Here is a 20,578-nt window from a genome sequence, read left to right on the forward strand (position 1 = left end):
CATGTCCTAAAACCACAAGATACGTTAGGCAAGAAAATATATACCGGTATATATTAAAAGAAAATGCAAACCACCATGGTTTAATAAAAAAAAGAAATCATTTTTATTCCAAGAGTAAAGATGCTTAACACGAGGGTTCATTTTACAGTGGAAAATTTGCAATTAGTCCACTCCGTGCTCATGCAGTATTGTGTTCAATTTTTTCTTCAATTGGGTCCAACTCAAGAGATTCCAATGGGTCCCCTCTGATTTAGAGGCAAATAAAGAGCAAAAGAAAAACTATACGATCATCAAACATAGCTACTGTTTCACAACATCGACTTCTACAATCTGAAGATGCCCAACAATTGCTTTTTTCCAACAAAAAAAAAAGTCCCTCCCAAAACTATGAAAATACAATTAAAGCAACCCAGCTTTAAATTCTAAAATACATTATTAACATTTGGTGGCACGGATTAGTTGGGCAAAGTGGTAAACCATTAGCCTTTCATTAGCCAGACTGATAACATATCAAGTCTGGCTAAGTCCAGGCTAGTAAACCATCACTGTCCTGATGGTTAAGCAAGTCCTGTGTAAAAAACAAAACAAAAAAATACCAAGGGGAGTAATTTAACATTTATATGCCTTTCAATTAGTCTGAAAGTGTGAAGGAATGGTGCTGAGCTGTGGTACAGACGTTGAGAAAGCCAATCAATTAATTCATGATGTTCCTTATGCATAACCTGTTCTGTAGGCAGCCAGAGTCAGAAGGACAGTCAATTATACAGTATCATTGTCAAACAGGGATGGGTGGGGTGCTGCTGCAGGTTCAAGCTAGCAACATGTGTACAAGTGAAGTGAGTTTGACTCCGTTGATGAATAGAAGAAGAAAAAAAAAAAGAACGAACATGTAATCTCAGTACTCTTCTGCCGGCAGCTCACTCTTAAAGCCATTTTCGTTGGATCCAAATCCTTCACCACCAGACTGCACGGACTCCTGGTCCATCGGCATTCCATCCTGGCTGAGCTCTTCGATTGGTCGAGGAGGTGCGACGTCTCCCTCTCCTCCGTTGCCCATGTCATCTTGGGGGCCGCCCATGTCGTCCCGAACGGAGCTGTGCCTGTCATCTCTGCGGTCCCCGCTTCCTCTCTCCCTGTCGCCGCGGTCTCTCTTGTGCTCCCTGTCTCCTCTATCCCTGTCTCCCCTGCGCCTCTCTCTGTCACGGTCACGGTCCTTATCCCTGTGGCTGCGCCTGCGGTCGCGGTCTCTGTCGCGCTCTCGGTCTCTCTCCCTGCTGCGCTCCTCCACGCCACCCTCCACTCCCTCCACCCCCTCCACGCCCTCCGCCCCCTCAGCACCCTCCGCTGGCCCCTCCTCGCCTTCCTGACCTTCCTCTGGCATCCTGTCGCCACCTTCCCCCATCATGCCATCTGCTACGCCCATGGCGCCCTCCTCGCCGTCCATGCCCTTGCCCCTCTCTCCCCTCTCTCTCTTACGATCGCGGCTACGGCTGCGCCGTTTCCTGTCTCCTCGGTCACGACTCCTCTCCCTGCTTTGGCTTTCAGGCCCTCCGCCCTCCCGGCCTCCCCTGTCCCCTCTGTCCCTATCTCTGCGTCTACCGCCACCGCCGCCACCGCCGCCGCCCCCGGTGCTCTCCTCACCGGGCGTGCCCATGGGCATGCCGGGGACGCCCCCCCTTTCCCTATCCCGTGAAGCGGTGTCGCGACCACGACGGCCACGGTCACGAGAGCGGGACCTGCGTCGCTCAGGGCGGTCTTTTTCACGGCTCCGCTCCCTTCGTTCTCCACGTTCTCCACCTCCACCTCCACGCTCTGCGCGCTCTGGGCGGTCTCCGCGGTCTGGGCGTTCTCCACGGTCTGCGCGCTCTGGACGCTCTGGGCGCTCTGGGCGGTCTCCACGCTCGCGGTCCCTGGGAGGGGAAACAGAACACTCAGTACAGTATTCTGGTTGCAAGATAAATTACCTCACTGGTAGGGATGAGATTATACCAAAAACCTAATACGATATATCACGTCCGCGATAGAATATTTAAAAGAACTGAAATCTGTAGGAACCCACCCATCACTTAATCTACAAGGTCTAAACTCAGTCGCCTACTTTTTGACCTCTACACCAAAACTCTGCAGAAAATAGCCGATCTACAACATTTTGCAATGCATTGTGGGCTTATAGATCTGCAATTACTTGTTTTAGGCTCCGTCACTTTGGTACAGAGATGCTAGCGTTTATCAGCCATGTAAGTTAGCAGCCCAATAGCCAAAGATGGTTAGTTGCTTAGCAGGGAGTGACATATATGAGCGTAAATCAGAGTAAAATAACGTCAGCTGAGTAGCAACTCGGCGACAGTGTCAAAGTGAACTCAAACGACTCAACACGATTACCGCAACATCCATAAGTCAGCATGTCCTCAGGTTGTGTTCACAATCACATCCCCACCTACTGCTATCGTAACATGGAAATAACAGCCCAAGCATTCTGTTGAACCTCAATTCCGGAGGACACCACTCACCCTCCTATGGCGCGATCATCATAGCGTGACGCATCATCTCTGCCAGAATGTTTGATGTTAACGTCGGCTCCACCTCTCCTGGTGCCACCAAGACCACCACCTAGTTGAATGAAGATGATCAACATGAATGGGATATCAAACTCTGAAGTCCTACAACTAACGCATTACAATACTCAAAGACAAACTTGTGTAACTCACCTAGCCTGCGAGGGTGCCAACCTTTGACCGTACGGCCTCGCTCTACGTCCACCAACACTCGCCTACCGTCAATCTTCTTCCCGTCAGCATGCTTATAGGCGGCTGGAGGGAGGGGTGGGGTGCGAGGGCAGGGAAAACAAAGGGTACGTCAATGGGGTGCATGGTTGCATCATTGTGGTTAAGGAAACAAAGAGTGCATGTTATACTGACCAGGAGCAGGTGAAGCCGAGAGGGCTGCTCTCTGGGTTAAAGCTGAAGGGGATTGGAGCTGAACTCCTTCCACCACAGGAGTGTCCCGACACATTACAGCTTTACCTGATTACCCAGCCTTAACCTTGACTTCTGAGCTTTGCAACTCTGCATACCGGTACATCTACTACAGTAATATAGTGGACAGTACTTGGCTTTTACTCAGCTGCGTTATCGCCTTCGCGTTTGAGTTGATGGTCACACCTCCCTCGCAACATTCCCTACTTACGGGTCTCTGAGGGACGAGGATTTACTCTTCTGTCTATATCGGATTGCAACTGGAACGGGTCGAACTTTGCAACGTTTGACACAGCAACTTGCCTGTGTCTCAAGTTGTTTTAAAGGGTGCCGCTCCAGTGCGGTCTAAAACTATCCATTATTAGTGGGAGGCCCCCCTCGTGAACATTTACTCAAACATGATTGCGATTCCGCACTCGCTACTCGACTTACCGATCTCTGCACAGCAAACTGTACATGTGGGAAAAAAGCAATTTTTATAAAAGCTAAGAACTTCCCCAGTATAAAGTTTAAGCGTGGATAATAATTTTTATATTGCACATTTAGGTCAACACATGTGATCGTCATAGACATCAAATGTTGTACTTCGTTCTGCGGTAGTCTGAAGACTTACGGAGATGGAGGAAAAAAGCCATGGTATGGTTCAGCTTCCTGTGGAGTGGTACGGTTGGCCTCAAGTTGACATGAGATCCAAGACACTAAAAGTCCATTTACTTTTTAGAACTATGAGACCACCAGAGGGTTGACTTGGTAAGCTAATTAATGTCTAGTAGCCATATGATCTTGACATCAAATGCACACAAAGTACAAGTTGAAACTACACAATTTTGACTTATATTCTCTTTAATCCTGAAAAGGTATATTGCAATAATTACATTTACAAAGTACAGTAGTTCTGAGGCAGATGTTTAACATTCTAATCCACTTAAAACATTGGCGGTTAAACATGTTGTGGTTAGCCAAAGCATTGCTGTCTAACAGTATGCAACTAAAAGTTATGGAATATCTAGACTATCCAATTTGCTCACAGGCAGTGTGAGCCAACTGGATGTCTCTTTGCCATAAAACAAAATGCATTGCTAGTGTCCATCACATGATCCTACACTGTCCAAAATAGTCTTTTGAATGCATTTTTTAGTTGAGTTCTGGCAGTAATACATTTCAAATATTAAGTGTAAATGTAAAAAAGCCACCGCTCATCTGCTAAAGGTGCTGGAGTCACAAAAGTATAGAAATTAAAAAATAAAATAAAGGGAGGCTCCGCACAATAAATAGATTTATTGCAAGCTTTCGGTCTATTGACCTTCGTCAGGCAGCCTTGCAATAAATCTATTGATTGTATACAGATTTTAGTGTGCAGAGCCTCCCTTAATTTTTTTCACTGGGACAAAAACTTCTTACCAGAAGGAATCACAAGCCAGATAATATGAGACTGGATCTGCCCATTTAAATGCTTTCACGCAAAGTAGTGACCTCCCACCCACAGGAACACCCAAAATAAAAAAGAATGGATATACAGCCTCAAGATATCCTGCAAGTCACCGAAATACTGGCATTGGTGTTGAAGTGCAATGTATATTGCAGCATGTTTTGTTAGTTAAGGAGGCATAGGTTTATGTTTTGCAGTGTCACAGTAGTAGTTGTAATGGTTTAGCCTTGTGAGCTGTTACCTGTCCTGCACAAACTAAACTATAGTCATTCCATTTGCCAGTCAACACAAATGTCCCACCATTGGGACATCATGGCTTAGTTGCTTACATCGTCCCAAAACGCCATTATCACACATGATCCATCTTTTACGACTGAAGAATTGGGTGAGATCCAGATGACCCATCATGGCTGCTACACTGGTCTGTTGTGATGACGATTCCCATGGCAAGGCCTAGTGAGCTCATCTTTTATGTCCACGGTGAGGCCATATTTATCCCAAAACCCCATTACACACAGGGCCTTACCAAAGCCCTTCACCCAACTTGAGGGCCTTACCAAGATCCCTCATTGTACACTCAGAGGGCCTTACCGGAACCCCCTCAAAAGCACAGCAAAGACACTATGTGCATACTATCAAACCCCCAAAGGATAGTACCAGGGGCCTTACCACAACCCCTCCATGTCCTGGACATACGAAACATGACTACCCTTTTCAATAGAGCCTTACCAAATTATCCATAGTCCTACACAATCAGCCAATCTGAGAAAATATATCTAATCTAAAAGGAAACAAATCTCTTGAGGGGTTGTCTTACCACAACCGCCTCACAGATGAGGCCAGAACATACAATGTGCTTGCTTACCTGAACTTTCTTGAACGTAAAAAACAAATAAACACACAAAAAAACACCGTATTTCAACAAAACAAAAAAGGGAGCTCATTAAGTGTTCACATGCTGAAATAAATGTGATCGTGGATCGATTTCTAAAAACTCAGGGGGATTTCCAATATCTACACTGTCATACGACTATGTGTGTGATTCACTTTATGACTATCTCACTTCTCACTATATCTACATTAATGTAATCTAATTACCCTGACTAAAATCTTCCGGTTATATAGTGGATGTGAAATTGTATGAGAAGCCTATATTTTAACTTTTAATCAAATAGTACCCTCTTCAGCCTATTCTATTAAAGCCAGCTCAATTCACATTAAGTACAAGTCAATCTGATTTGCTAATATCGCACTTACCAGATGGGTCCAAGTTACATTGTACTATGGGCGATAACTACCTTGAGAACCCCCCCCCATTACTCTCTTCACAGTCCCTGCTCACATCCTGATTACCAGTTCCGATTTGGTCCAAGCCTCTTAAGATAAGCTAGTGTGGACTTTCCCTCTTAAGATAAGCTAGTGTGGACTTTCCCTCTTAAGATAAGCTAGTGTGGACTTGGTTTTCCCAACAGGCTTCCTTACTGCATGAAGTACACTCACTGACAATGTGCATTGCAAAAGGCGACGGCAATAACAAGATCTGTAACACTGTAGCTAGACTACAGTCCTCATCAATATGAGGTGGCTTTAACACAAAGGGCAGATTCATCGGGCACCCATCAATACGCTAATGGCCTGGGGTGCGTTCAATGGTCAAAGCTCAAGCTCAACGTTCCATCAGCTAGCCAAGGCTCCGCGGCCTTGCTTCAAAAGGAGACAAAGCTTTTACCATTGAACGTAGCTCCTCTTCCCTAATTTGGAGATGGAGGGTGGAAAGAAATCTTACCCATCATACAAACCCATTATACCAACCATATACTGAGCTGTGGTAGTAGGGTGTAGATGTATCATAACCATCATCATCATCTGCAAGCCAGTTCTGGCCAATAGCCATCACAGATTGGCGGCTGCAGTGGCAATGAGAACAGCACACAGTTAATACACTGCAGGAGCCCCCCACATACCCCCTCCATATCAGTCCCTTACTGTGACAATAAACCAAGGGTAGGTCAACGCTGGTCCTGAAGAGCCCGTCTACTATTAACCGTCTACACCTGGTACAAGAGTGGGCCAAGCCCACTACAACAGTACCTCTGGCTTCGAAAACGTAATAGTCGTACCGAGTGTGACGTAGAGCTAAGCTCCCCATGACCAGGGTTGAAGACCACTCTTAAGAGCCTTGAGAAAGAGAGGCTGAACATCAATATCATCAGCACATAGTTGAGGGGCTTTCCCAAAACTAGTCTTACACATTCCTTGTCACAAATCAATCAATTATTTGATGACCAATCCGTGACCTTGTGCTTACCATTGCAGTCCGACCAGGAGACATGCTCTTCCAGAGAGCTACAACGCCTAACAATTAAAAAAATATGCCCTATGACGGGCAAATATGTTCAGATTTAAAGAGGAAAGTCAGACATTTCTACCTCCATTCCCCCACCTGCCCATCCCGAGACACTGAAAGAACCCCTTCACAGGCACACTAGTATTAGTCGACCAACACGCGCTCCAGACACAAACAGACACACAATCCAACTCACGTCACACTTTAACCATGCACAAATCTGTTTGTCTTGCACACATTTCCAATAAATTATAATTAGTTAGTTCAACTTCCCAGAGGCATAGGAAAGGAGCTACTTGAGAATGCCATTACTGCACTATTAAAGAAAACTGATGGGAGTATGGAAAGGGGCATTCAGCTTTGGACCCCGCCCCCAATATAACCTTGCTCCAATACAACAGGAAATCAGTCCTCAGTAAGAGGTTTTATCGCATGATTGAGAACACTGCTGGATTAATAAATTATCTATGCCCAATAATGCTTATTACTTGAGACTCCCAACAACTAGTCTCTCCCATGACTCACAGTGAGATGTGAGCTTTAATGATGTGTCTCTGGTGGTACTCACAGTGCATGTCCCTCTCGTGTTCGTATTCAATGAACGCATAGCCTCGCGGCTTCCCGGTCCTCTTGTTGTAGACTATGTAGATCTGGAAGAAATAAATGGTAATCTTAGACACACTTCATCGTCGACAAACACGAGAAGGCAAAGACGTCAGATGGGAGTTAAAACACGTACCCGTTTGATGGGGCCATAAACCTCAAATTCACGGCGAAGCTTGGACTCTGTGGTGTCATAGTTCTGGAGCGAGAATAATAGAATGATTAGACATCAAATGCGGCCATACTTGAGGACATATTTACTTGTTCCACACACACACTTCTCGGTTGCAGCTCTTTTACAAGTTGCTATTCAAAGCACATTTATGCTATACTTACCACTCGTGCAACAAACAATGTCTTGAAAGCGTCCCCTTGTGCATTAGGGTCATTATGGGGATCCCCTGAAAAGAGACCATGATAATGTCATAACCTGTAACCTAGAATAATACTTACTCAATACTCAACAACGCATTTCTCATCATGTGCAAACTTACAAAGCTTGAGTTCTGTCTCCACCACCGTCTGTCTCCTCTCGATCTTCTCTCTTCTCTGTAACAAGATTGGCAGCCGATTAATAGAAAATGGTAGTTATGGTTATGCATTTTAACATTATGTATATGTTATTTTTTGGATGCATATTATATCCTCATCCAAAACAGGGAAGTTGCAATTCTATACAACTTATTATTTTCTTTGTATACTAGCCAGTATAATCTGTCTTTGGGGCGACGTAAATAAATACCTCTTTCAATGGAAATAAATAAAATAGTCTAAATTTGACACAATGTATCATTATGGTCATTGTGTAATACCGATGTTGTCTATGCATACTTAAGCTTTACAGTTTCTCATTACTGTACCATACTTGTATTACAACATATATATATATATATATATACACATCTTGTTTAGGTGTGCATTGGCACTGCCCTCACTGTCACAATGTTTCACCGGGTAACAATTGAGTCAATACAAGCAGGCAGATATATACGAAACATATATTTAAAATATTTATTATATACAGTATTATAATTATATAGTATATTTAGGCTTCGATTATCAATTATGTCACACTGCTGCACAGCCAATTGCGATGCATTGCTGAATCGATTATTTTTTGACACCACTATTATACATGTTGGACATTCATTCTAGCAGTGTCTGCTACATCCGCATTTCACTGCACACACACACACACACAGGTATGCGAGCATGTTTTAAATGAAGTCACTCAAATCTTCAGCTAGCCGGTAAAACAGGAATTGTCAGCCAGAAAACTTACGTCAGCCAGGTTCTTAGCTCACTAAGACCGATTCTACAAATGCCTTCAAAATCAGTAGTTCAAAATTCACCATTTTGCCACAGTTTTAATGGGTTTAAATCTCCATCTTACCTTTCTCTCCAACCTTTCATCTCGTGTCTCGGCCCTTGTTGGTGGCGGGGCGTCTCTGGGATCCTGAATGCAAAAGAAAATGATTATTAATACACAACTGTACACAGTTCTCCGTCACCTTTGCCGATTGCAATCATTGTGATTGTTATGTACACACAGTAAAATACACATCTGTTTCCACTTGCATACTCTTGAGTTTAAAAGCACATACCTCAAAGTGCCTAATGAACGGGGCGATGCCACAGTAAGGTTGGTTGTGATGCTTCTCATGGGGGAGCTTCTCTAGCTGTGAGAGGAAGGGGATGGGATCCCGCGGGGCGAACAGGGCCAAGAGGTTTGGGGGTAAAAACTGAGTCATGTTTCACCTTTAAAAAAAAGAAAAGAAACAAGATTAATTGATATTTGATAGGCCTACTACACAGATTCAAGTTCTCAGTCACCAGGACCGATTACATTAATTTGGATTCCAATAAAAGCCAGCATTGTATTCTAATGGAAGCTTGTTGTGCAGCCCTGTTTTCGGTTATTATTTCATTTGTAGTGGTCAAGCTAGCAATATCATGGTCAGAAGCATTTTCCATCAAATCTTAATAGTCTCGGATATTCCATACTTTTGTATAAAAGCAAAAGGTTGGACGCCTCAGTCTGTTATTTCTTCACCTGGTTTACTATCTAGAACAGCAGGAACAATGTTACTAAAACATCATAGCGTTACATATTGTGTAAATTTCTTAGGAATCAGCTCTAGGGTATGGGACCACTTTTATACTGTTTCACAATCACACATTAAGACTTGTTCAGTCGTGATTATAATTTCCAATGGGACGTACCTATGTTCTCCAGGTTCTATGTCCCCCACACCACAAAAAAAGGTTCTTTGTTCCCCACTTAGAATAAACCTAAACCAGAAATCTAACCTAGTAAGACTAAAAGCATTTTAGCAACTTAAGTCTTACTTTTAGAATTAAATTCTGATTTAAGCTCAGTCTTTGCACAATCCATGCACAATCCATTGAACTTTAGGCATGCATAGGCTACTTAAAATATCTAGTCTTAGCCAACAAAAAAATTACCCTGGCATAAAATAAAACAAAATTGCTGACTCTTCTTCAACAAAGATGGCAAAAACAAACATTCTTTGTTCTGTACTTAAACATAAAATTGTATGGTACAAAACACTGAAGTCCTTAAAACCTAACGCTAACCCTAAGGTAAGTGGGGAACATAGAACCTGGGGAACATAGGGACGACCCCATTCCAATGGTTCTCAAAGTGAGGTCCGTGTGCCATCGGTGTTCATCGAGGGGGTTGTAAACAATGGACCCTTTACAGGGCTGTAACTATATGGGAGATTTGGCGTTATGGGGGTTCTTTAAATAAATAAAATAAATAAAAGCATTGCCACTGGCCTAATATTATGCCATCGCATGAAGACGAGTGTCGCTTGCTAAACAGAGCAGACATACAAGCCATTATCATTATGTGTGCTTGCTTGTAGATCGCACGAATTCACCTCAATAATACACGAAGCGTTTAAAAACAACCTACGTGTACCGTTTTGTTACACGCGCACCATGTTACAATTCCTACTCCTAGCATAGCAGCTAGCTGTCGGGTGTGTTCTTGACTTGTGACGCTAGCTGCTAGCTACACAGTACACAACCGCAAGTCAACACAACAGACAAAACGGCTTGAAAAGTAAACAGCGCTGACTCATGGTATAGACAGACGGTTGTATTAAATAGATCCTAATGTAATGGTAAACCGGCAGGGTTTTCACAACACAACACTAAATGTTGAACTTGACAATGCATTGTGTCCGGCCGCCGGGGCCACATATAGCTAAGCATGCTAACAATGCTAACGCTAGGCCTCGTGCTGCTCCCCCAAGTTCTTCTTATTTACTTACCTCAGATCTGTTTGTTTAAGCGGCTCTGCAGCCTCAAACAGACGAATGTAATCCCTCCTTGTTGTATCACAGGGAACAGTCCTTTACAGCTAAATTAAAAAGAAAATGACCAGAACAAATAAAGAACAGGGACAAGCAGCAGCAGACAACAACAACGCCGTCGCAAAACCAGTGTGCTGAGTTGTCTGTCGTTTCCTTATAATTAAAATGGCGGGACTGCCGCAAAGCGTTCACGACGGACGTAAACCGGCGTCATTTTTCAGTCGTGCCGAAAAGGAAATCTTTGATTTTTCTGAATGGAAACCTAGGCTGCGTCCGAATTGCTAGGGTTGTTCCCTACTCCCTATCCCCCATACGGGGATCCAGATTCTAGTGGACTCTATAGTGATGATTTCGGACAATACTCCCTGTATGGGGAGCACCGACTCTGACGTCAATATCGATAGAGGGCGCTGTAGTTCCGCGGGTTCATGTACTTTTTATTTGCATGAAATCCCCATTAGGTTTTTTCAGATCGCCTCATAAAGAAGTTAAGAACTGTTTGAAAAATGAACAAATCATCCCGGCCATTTCACTCATTTGGATATGAAGAATCAACTGACTACAAGAAACCAATCAAAACGCTGCTGCTGAATTTCCGCTAGGAACAGACTGTATCAAATAAGTCTGGCTGTCACCTCCCTGCAAGGACAGTTTGTAAAGTTATTTTTAAATTCATGAATGAATAAAGGAAAAAATAGGTTAATGAAAATATGTTTGCAGGCATTTAGGCCTATATATCTATGATAAAAAGGTTATTTAGGATAATGGATATAGTCTAATATTAATTTATTGATAATAATCATAGGCCCATTGTTATGGGAAAACAGTGCACAACCTTGACAATATATGAAAATATCAGCAGCATGATTTAATCTTAACCACATGAACCCCCGCTAATCCTGTGGCGGGGGGGATACGGCAAAAATAGCCGATCTAAGCAACGCGCGACGTCCGTGTTGTGAGCTTGTATACTTTTACTTGGGTACTTTTGGTAAAGAATTACCAAAAGTAGCCGATCTACAAGCTCTTCTCACAATACGGACGTTTGGTGTTAACAGAAACAGCAGTCCAATAAATGACTGCCTACACAATGAAGTTGCAATTTATTGCAATTCAATGAAATAATGTTAGATAGCATATTCATGGCAGGAATGAATGAATATTAATAAAACATATGTTCGGACACAATATGTGTCTCACATGCATGTATTTAGCCTACGTTTGTGATAAAGAATCTCACAAATATATTCTACAGCAAGCAACTGATTGCTCTCCTAACGTCATGCGCTGGGCCTGGGTGATACAATTAATCAGATTAGTAATACTATTGCAAACGAGTAGATTTATTATAAATAAAATAAAACAATTTCAAATAAATGCACAGATCATTTGTCTCGAGATCTGTAGCTTCGAGATCCGCCAGGGAAGAAAAGAGGGGAAAACGAAAGTTTAAAAAGTACATTTGTGTTGATTTCTTTCGCTGGTTCAACTTCTGCCTCTTCTGAGTTGGAGCGCAATGAGCGCATGCATGCAGAAGCAGCGCACGTGCGCAAACGCGTGCATGTGCGCTCAAGAGCGAGCTTGCGCAATGCATTATGGGGCAGATTTGCTTCGCTGTGTTTTTGTAGTGACCATCGGATGCTCCCTACAATTCCCGGTGCATTGTGGGATACTTCAGTCCACTACGTTAGGGTGCAAAAATGCTCACTACATATTCGGACACTATAACAAAATGGCGGAACCTCAAAGTAGTGCACTATATGGGGCATAGGGAATGATTTCGGACGCAGCCCTAGAGTATATATACAACTCTATGATGGAAACCATAGAGTATTAAAATGGAAACCAGGGAAACGGATTATACAACAAGTCTTGCCTAAAATAACCAATTTGGGGTTTGGCGAGTACGCTCCGAACGCAAGTGATCTATGTTAAATACTGTGACAATTGAATAAGTCATATTGACTTATTTTGTTTTTAGGAATCCTAATATTTGATTGATATGTTTAGTAATCCTAATATAAATATTTTATGTATTATTATATTACATTATTAATATTGATTGATTACTGTATTGTTATGCTAACTTGCTAAGAGGATATACAACCCAAGAAAGCCTATGGCTTGGTTTTATATTTAATAAAAACGAAAAGGTTATTGTCAGAAGTGGGATTCGAACCCACGCCTCCAGGGGAGACTGCGACCTGAACGCAGCGCCTTAGACCGCTCGGCCATCCTGACATAGAAACTCAATCAAAGTTATATTTAACCATATACTACTCATACATGTAATTCATTACATAGATGTTTTAAACAGAGAAGACAAGACACGTTTATTATATCATATACATTTAATTAGACTTACTAAAGTAAAGCCTGATAGGCATGCAATGTAGCCAGAGCCGTAGAGTAAGACAGAGTGACATAAGGGGGCAGAAAACTGAGCGCTCGAGCGCTGTTCATGCAGTCTGGAGAGTGACAAGCTGGAGTTTGAAATACATTGTTGTCAACGAGGGCGGCGCAAATATCAGCAATTTTAGGCATGTGTGCAACTGTTTCAAAGTATACGTGTACGGAGTTATCGTAACTCCGTCTTACTCTATTGCTCTGACTGTAGCTAGCTCCTAGCTGCAGAAAACAAGCTGCAGAAAGTAAGAACATGCTGGCCATTTCGATACACCACCACCATCTAGTGGTAAATAAAGGCAATAACTTTGTTAAGTTCCTTTGTGTTATTATACAGCCGATATTGTGTACTTTTCTTAATGATATCTCTCTATACATGTGCTATACATTAATTATCCATGCATGGTTTGCACTGACACGTACATGTATACAATGCCAACGTTTATAATAAATCTAGCAACCTAAGGCTACAACGGTTCAAGGCGAAATGCATCTTCATAAATCAACAAGCACAAATACAAAATAATCTCTGTTTGAAGTGAGGTCTCCTGTAGGTTTAAGGGATTATTGGATTATGGCAGAGATTGGGTTAAAGAGGATAATATCTATAGGCTATAATATTAAATGTATGACTATGAGACAATGAATGGACCCCTGGCCATGAATGCAAAAAAAAGCCTCAAGGGAGTCTTCAGCTTCAGTCCACAACACGTTTTCAAAAAAGCTTGAAAAGATTTAGATTTCAGATGGGGTTCCTTTATGATAAAGTTTAAAAACTATACTAATGCTTTTGTTTTGCACTTACTCCCCAAGGAGTTGAAGGGACACAGGCCAGAGAGACTCGATAGGACAGATTCAACGACAACTATGACAGTAATACAGACAGCAGAGAAGGCTCCCTTGACTGGGGGGGGGGGGTTGCCCTGGGCGCGGTGGTTGCTGGGGTGTGGTCAGCAGCTGGTTTGCTGCACCTGGCTGGCAGGTTTTTCGTACTTCCATGGACCCTGTTGGCCGGGTGTGGGCGTGTGGCTCTCTCTCCGGGTGCTGGTTGCGCCTCTGTGATGGGCTGCGAGTGGGGTGCCCCTCCGTGTACTTGTCTAAAGCTGGAAGCCTGGAGGAGAGGGGCAGCGACTTGGCCAATCACTGCTGACCCGCCAACTGGAGAGTGTAGTGGTTGAGGGTTTAAACACTCTAAGAAGGTTGGAGACCACCTGATGACCTCTCTTCCAGGCCAAGGCATCCATTAGAAATGCATTATATCCGCATCTTTGATGTATTTACAAACACCCACTTTCACTTTAAATGTTTTCGTTGTGAATGTTTAGGGTGATTCCTTCAGTTTTTCAGTTATTGACATAAATGACTAGCTGAGCCCTTTGGCTATATGTCAGGCTATGTCTTGCCTCTTGGGCGCCTGCGGGAGGTACTGGTGTGTGTCCATTGACATAATAAAACATAAAATGTGTAAAATGGAACCCAATTCTTCTGCAAGACTTTATGACTTTAAAGTCTTAAATCAAGGTCACAATTGAGTCAGCTGCACATAATGCAAAGATATTTAACCTGCTCAGTGGCCTTGTGATTTGAGTGTCTGCCCTGGGAAATGTGCTTGGGGTTCAATCCCTGGCCGGGTCATACCAAAGACTCAAAGAATGGGGTGCATGGTGCTCAGCATCAAGGGTTGGATTGGGATAAGTCCCTGTGACATACTAGCGTCCAGGGGTGGACTGGCCACAGGACGTACCAGGCATATGCCCGGTGGGCCGGTCTGGGCCAAATGTTAAATTAGTTGGTTGTGTAATTTATGTTGTACTGTGGTGCTGTTAAGGGCTTGTATTTCAAATATTTGTATGTGCCTCGAGTCTCGACACGAAAAGTCAGTAGAGTATCTGCGCGCTGGTTGTGGTGGGCCAGTCTGGGCCAAATTCCGCAAAAATGTACAGGCCGAATTGTTGTCTCAGTCCAGCCGTGCTAGCGTCATGTCCAGGGGGTGTACCTGTACATCATGTCCAGGGGGTGTACATGTACATCAAGTTGCCTCTCGCTAAGGAAACAGGTGATAGGCCCTATATGGGCCTCATGGCTCAGAAAGGCTTACTTAATACCCTGCATGGTGGTCAGTCCGTAAATAGTTCGACAGGACCTAATTTTTATTTAGACCTCAGGTCCAGTTTTCACCTCTACAGTTTGAGGTGAAGTTAATAAATTAGTATGATCTTACATATACTGTTGACAATAACTTAAAGATAGTTTCAGTTAGGAAAACTATACCCAAAACTGAGGAAAACTAGTTTTTACCGTGGCCCCACTAGAGCTTCAAGCACTTAGTTCTGTTTACTAAACTGCAGACAACTATTTGAGGAGGCGGGTGGAAGGAGGTGTTAGGTAAGGTTATGTATTTAGCATCCTTACAACATTTCTGGAGGGCTATTCCAATATTCAAATGGTTGCCTGAGATAACATGAAACGCAACAGTGCTGCTGCATTTACGTTCCACTTAGTTAACAAGAAACAGACATCACATGGAGAGCGCATGCTGAAGCTGTAGGAACATCCAGAATGATGTCTAGTAAGATTTTAAACATTGCATTTTCATTTTTGAACCATTGATATTTATATATCGGGAACACAAGCTATACTACAACGTCTATACGTCAACTATTTGAGTCTACTCTGGATAGATGTAAACGGCAACTGGTTAGTGGAGCCATATGCCTACACTAGAAATACTGATGTCTTTTTTTCACCAATTAAAAGTAATTCGTTTATAACTTCTGCTTTTATGTTCGGATTTATTTTCTCGTGTTTTTTGCCTTTATTGATAGGGTACAGTAACTAGACAGGAAAGGGGGAGAGCAATGGGGAGTGCCACGCGGCAAAGGCCGTCAGGCTCGGGAGTCGAACCCGCAGCACGCCGTCTCATGGCTGGCTTGCATGGCAGCCTAGATGCCCAGACGGTTGAGCTAACCGTCCAGGCCATGTTCTGCTTTTTAAAGTATTCTGGCTTGTGTTGGATTGGATTGCATTTTAATGTATGAAAAGGGTTGAATAATTCATGGAATTAACACTTGTTTAACACTTCTGTCTTGTTACGACTCTTTGTTTTCTTATAGCAAATAATCAACAGAATGTGTTGCAGCTTGAACCACCACAACCCACACAAGCAATGGCTAAGGACATATCACAGCCTTCAGGTGGTTGCATTAAAAAAATAGTTCCCTTTATGTCTTATATGCCTATATCATAATCAATTAATAACATCCCACTTTTAATCATTTTATTAGATGTTTGAATACTGCATTTGTTACCAACTAGTAACTACTGCTATTATTATTATTGAATGATGACTGATAATGGTCCATATAGTAGGTTTAAGTTTATTGAAATATTATATATAATATTATAATAGCCAGCCACTAATACTGCTGAATTTTTATCACCAATTAAAATAAATTTGTCTAACTTCTGCTTTTATGTTCTGCTTTTTACAGTATTCTGGCTTGTGTTGGATTGGATTTTAATGTATGAAAATGAGGGTTGAATATGGAATAGTACATTGATTAACACTTTCTTTGTTTTCTTATAGCAAATAATCAACAGAATGTGTTGCAGCTTGAACCACCACAAGCAGTGAAGGAAATATCACAGCCTTCAGGTGGTTGCATTAAAAAAAACTACTACTACTGCTATTATTATTATTACTACCATTATTATTATTATTATGCATACAAGGGTGTAAAGAGACCATGATTATGGCCATGGTCATTATTTACAGCCAAGAAGTTGTCGATCTAAAGTTCTTTACACACTGTCTCTGATCTCTTACGCTACATTATTGCATTTTAATTAGCGATGACTTCAGTCAACACAATGTCAACATATTAATTTCGTGTTTCACAGTGGCTGCTCCGACTCATCGAAAAACGGTGTCAGGGACTATTATTGGGCCAGCACGACATCGAATCCCTCCAGGTGAGGATCTGTTTCACACATAGGCTACTGTACATCAGTGGTTCTCAAAATCATTTGGCTCAGGGTCACCAATATGTAAAGAACTTTTCCATCCAAGGCAAAAACAATCATAGTGGATGACAGAGGATGCATCATAAAAACAACAGGATATAGAAGACAAAATTCATACAAAAAGTTCAACGGACAAAATTTATGCAAATGCTTTTCTGAACAGATATGTGTTTATAGATTTCTTTCTTTATTTTTCTTTCTTTCTTTCTTTCATCCATAAGCTGCTTTCTGGCCATAAGCCAAAGCATATTGATATTGTGGAAATATTGTAATTTACTGTATTCCTTTGTGCAGTTGGAATCAATATATCAATTACACCTCTGACTGTACCGTATACAGTCAGAGTATAGATATAAGCATTGTTGTATTGCTACTGCATCTGCTGCATTTTATTAACTTATTAATGTGACAATGTAGACAGAGGTTTTTTAATTGTTTTGGTTGAAAGGTGTATACCCACCCATCCCTTTCCCCCTCACTGTTTATTTTCCCTTTTTCCCTCCTTTATGATGAATTCCTGTTCTGTTCTTTGGCTATATAGAAGTGTAATTTGTACATCTCTAAATGTTTTGATGAATTGAACAAGTGTAGTGCTTGTAACTGTGAGTGTCCACTCAGTTAACAGTCTTTGTATTGAGTTGTGCTTGAAATGTACTGTAATTCTGCAAACTGTTAATACATATTTCAATCAATCAATCAAAAAGACAGTTTCAGCCTCACCTCAGTGTGTACACTGATGATGGCCAAAATCCCTCATAAAAATGATTTAATTGCCTTTGGGCTCAGGCCTTCTCAAACAAAGGCACTAGGTAAAAGATAAGTCAAAGTTTACATAGTATTAGATGCAAGTGTGCCTGAAGTAAGCCAGAGGGCCTTTCCATTATCTAGGAAAAAGTATTTCAGAGAAATCTTCGTTCATACTCTCACCTATGGTCATGAATGGGTCATGAATGGGTCATGGGTCATGAATATGGATAAGGGCTGATTAAAAAACACTGCACAACCAAAGAATTGTCTTGTAGGCTATGTTCTTAAATTCCATCTGAATGCTATAACCTACTTTTAAAGAAATACTGCAAAAGGACTGACATACAGTTAAACAAGACAATGTTTGATGTTTGTCTGCCCTAGATATTGCCTTGCCTTTCTGTGGGTGATTTACTGTCAGTATAGGGCCCTAAATGACTGGGTTTTCATGCCTCCGCCAGCGCCGGCTGTGGCCGCAGTATGTTTCTGGTTTGTCAGTCCGTCGTCCATCCTTAATGTTAGTTAATTCATTTCACTTCATTGCTTTCATATTTTAGATTTTTACAGGACTCTGTCTCGTGTTTTATTGATGTATGAAATGTTCTATACAAATTAGGTTTGAATAATCAATTAATTCACACATCTGTCTTGTTGTTTTCCTACAGCTTATAATCAACATGTGTTGCAGCATGGCCCCCCGAAACCCACACAAGCAGAGGTGGAGGAAATATCAAAGCCCTCGGGTGATTGCATTATCTATTTTGTGTTCAATATAGTGCTCATGGCCGAATTTAGCCCAAGGAGCGTTTTTCCTGTAAAACGAATGCTTGCAATGGATTCAGAATAATGAAAAAATCCCTCACATGCTGCTTAAAGCATAATGACATTTTGAAAATGTTGCCTTATATAGGTTGTTAATGGTACCCCAACTTTCAGCAGCTGTCACAAACTTGGGTTGGAACAAATTGAGAGATACCTTTATGAACACATTTGTGAAGAAATAACATTTATTTTGCAATTTCGCTAACCTTCCCTACTGGTAAACAGCCCTACAGGCAGTGCTGCTCTTTACACCCAACCATACAAATGTAGGCTATTTATACTAGAGCCCCGCACTCTCACAATGGGAAACAGGCCAATGTAAAATGATTTTTGTGGGGGGGAGGCACTTATTATATATTGTATTGATGAAGGAGGCATTAGAGGACACCACCAAAACAAGTATAGGGTTCATTCTGGCATTAGATTATGAGATACAAATGGGGCCCTATTTTTCAGTCAGTGCTAAATCCCATATCCCTAAACTTCTTTGCCTTTGTCTTTTTTTAATTAATTTTTTTTACTATTTTGAAAAACATAAACAAACTGTTCAACAAGCCGATCTACATGAACACGTTGTGAGTCTTGCTCAAGGACACTTCGACACTAAGGAGCCCTGCAGGATCGAACGGGTTCACCATCCGGCCGCTCTACCCCGGAGCCATTGTCGTACAGTGACAATGGCAGAGATAGCAAACAGTGACATTGTCATGCTCGATCAGCTTGTAAACCAGCAAGTTTCACTATTTTATAATGTTTTTGAGAATTCTCACCTCTGGGTAAACATGCCCAAAAGGGGGAAACACCAAGTTGAAAGTGGTTGACAGTCACCCCTTTTATGGAGCAAATCCAATTATAATGTTGTTTTAGGCGCAGTAGAATAAAAACGTTTCACACTTGGTTGTTGTTCTCCTACAGAGCCACAGTCCTCCACACAAGCCCCACCCGAGGAACCACGTAGGTTATCTAATTTATAAGCACAACTGGACTTTAATACTGCACTTTAACGTGTTTAAATTGTATGCATTTTGTCTTAACAGCTGACTCGAGCAAAAAAGGAAGGAAGGAGGAGAGAAAAGGCAAGTGATCATCACATGTGGAAATTTGTCAAATAATAATAATATATACGATTTATATAGCGCTTATGTTACTACTGTTGTGGCTGAGATAGCCAGATAGGTCTGTATAGATATTCAGATATCTTCATGACACATTCATGAATACATGCAGTGATTTTAGTCAATACTGTAGTTTTGAATTACATTTAACAGCAGTGTGGGGACAAAAATTATATACATGTTTTATTTTCATGTTTCTATAGCATCGAGAGACCGTAGGATCCTTCTCCTGGGTCGCCCTGCATCAGGGAAAAGCACCGTTGGGAATGCTGTCTTGGGAAAGAAGCTTTTCCCTGTGCGACCACCTCCTTCTTCAACCACTGTTGAGGAGGCAGAGGATACACTTTTGAAGAAGACACAGAAGGTGAATGGTAGGAGAGTCACTGTCGTGGACACACAGGGGTTGCGAGACCCTGGACAGACTGATCAAGAGCGGTACAACAGTGAGTTGTTGAGGTGGCTGGCAGAGAGCTACCCTGGCCCCCATGCCTTTGTGTTTGTGATGGACCTGCATGCTTACCAACAGACATTATCACAAGATGCAGACAAGGTGAACTGGGTTACCGAGGGAGCGGCAGAGGAGAGCAAGGCTACACAAGAGACAAAGGAAAACGCACAGACGCAGACAAACGAGCAGCTCAACAAAGGCACTGAACACGAGACTGATGTGGAAAGGGGAGTGTGGAATATGGGATTCCAAAAGGAAAATGGTGAAGAAGGAACAGAGCAGAAGGTGAGGACACCACCAGTGGGACAGCATCATGAGG

At 42.2% G+C, this 20,578-nt stretch overlaps 1 protein-coding gene across 1 annotated transcript; it reads right to left on the reverse strand.

The window, feature by feature from the left end:
- Positions 1-79: 79 nt before the first annotated feature.
- On the reverse strand, positions 80-10,841 carry snrnp70 (small nuclear ribonucleoprotein 70 (U1)). The gene is made up of 10 exons (XM_080776597.1): positions 10,657-10,841; positions 8,959-9,112; positions 8,748-8,810; positions 7,849-7,903; positions 7,691-7,755; positions 7,491-7,553; positions 7,320-7,401; positions 2,709-2,810; positions 2,511-2,610; positions 80-1,910 (listed from the first exon to the last, which is right to left on the reverse strand). The coding sequence occupies exons 2-10, from the start codon at positions 9,103-9,105 to the stop codon at positions 896-898; spliced, it is 1,692 nt and encodes a 563-aa protein (XP_080632723.1). The 5' UTR covers positions 9,106-9,112; positions 10,657-10,841; the 3' UTR covers positions 80-895.
- Positions 10,842-20,578: the final 9,737 nt, after the last annotated feature.

The sequence above is a fragment of the Protomyctophum bolini genome, assembly GCF_963924005.1.
Source record: "Protomyctophum bolini genome assembly, chromosome: 11".
In the NCBI taxonomy this organism is placed as follows: Eukaryota; Metazoa; Chordata; class Actinopteri; order Myctophiformes; family Myctophidae; genus Protomyctophum; species Protomyctophum bolini.

Bases quoted from the DNA above. Each gene is read 5' to 3' on its own strand.
- snrnp70 (XM_080776597.1), bottom strand. From the start codon at position 9,105: ATGACTCAGTTTTTACCCCCAAACCTCTTGGCCCTGTTCGCCCCGCGG. The intron at 7,756-7,848 runs GTAAGTTTGCAC...GTCTCTTTTCAG, and splicing joins GGAGACAGAACTCAAGCTTT to GGGATCCCCATAATGACCCT. The intron at 2,811-7,319 runs GTGAGTACCACC...CCCTCCCTCCAG, and splicing joins ACACGAGAGGGACATGCACT to CCGCCTATAAGCATGCTGAC.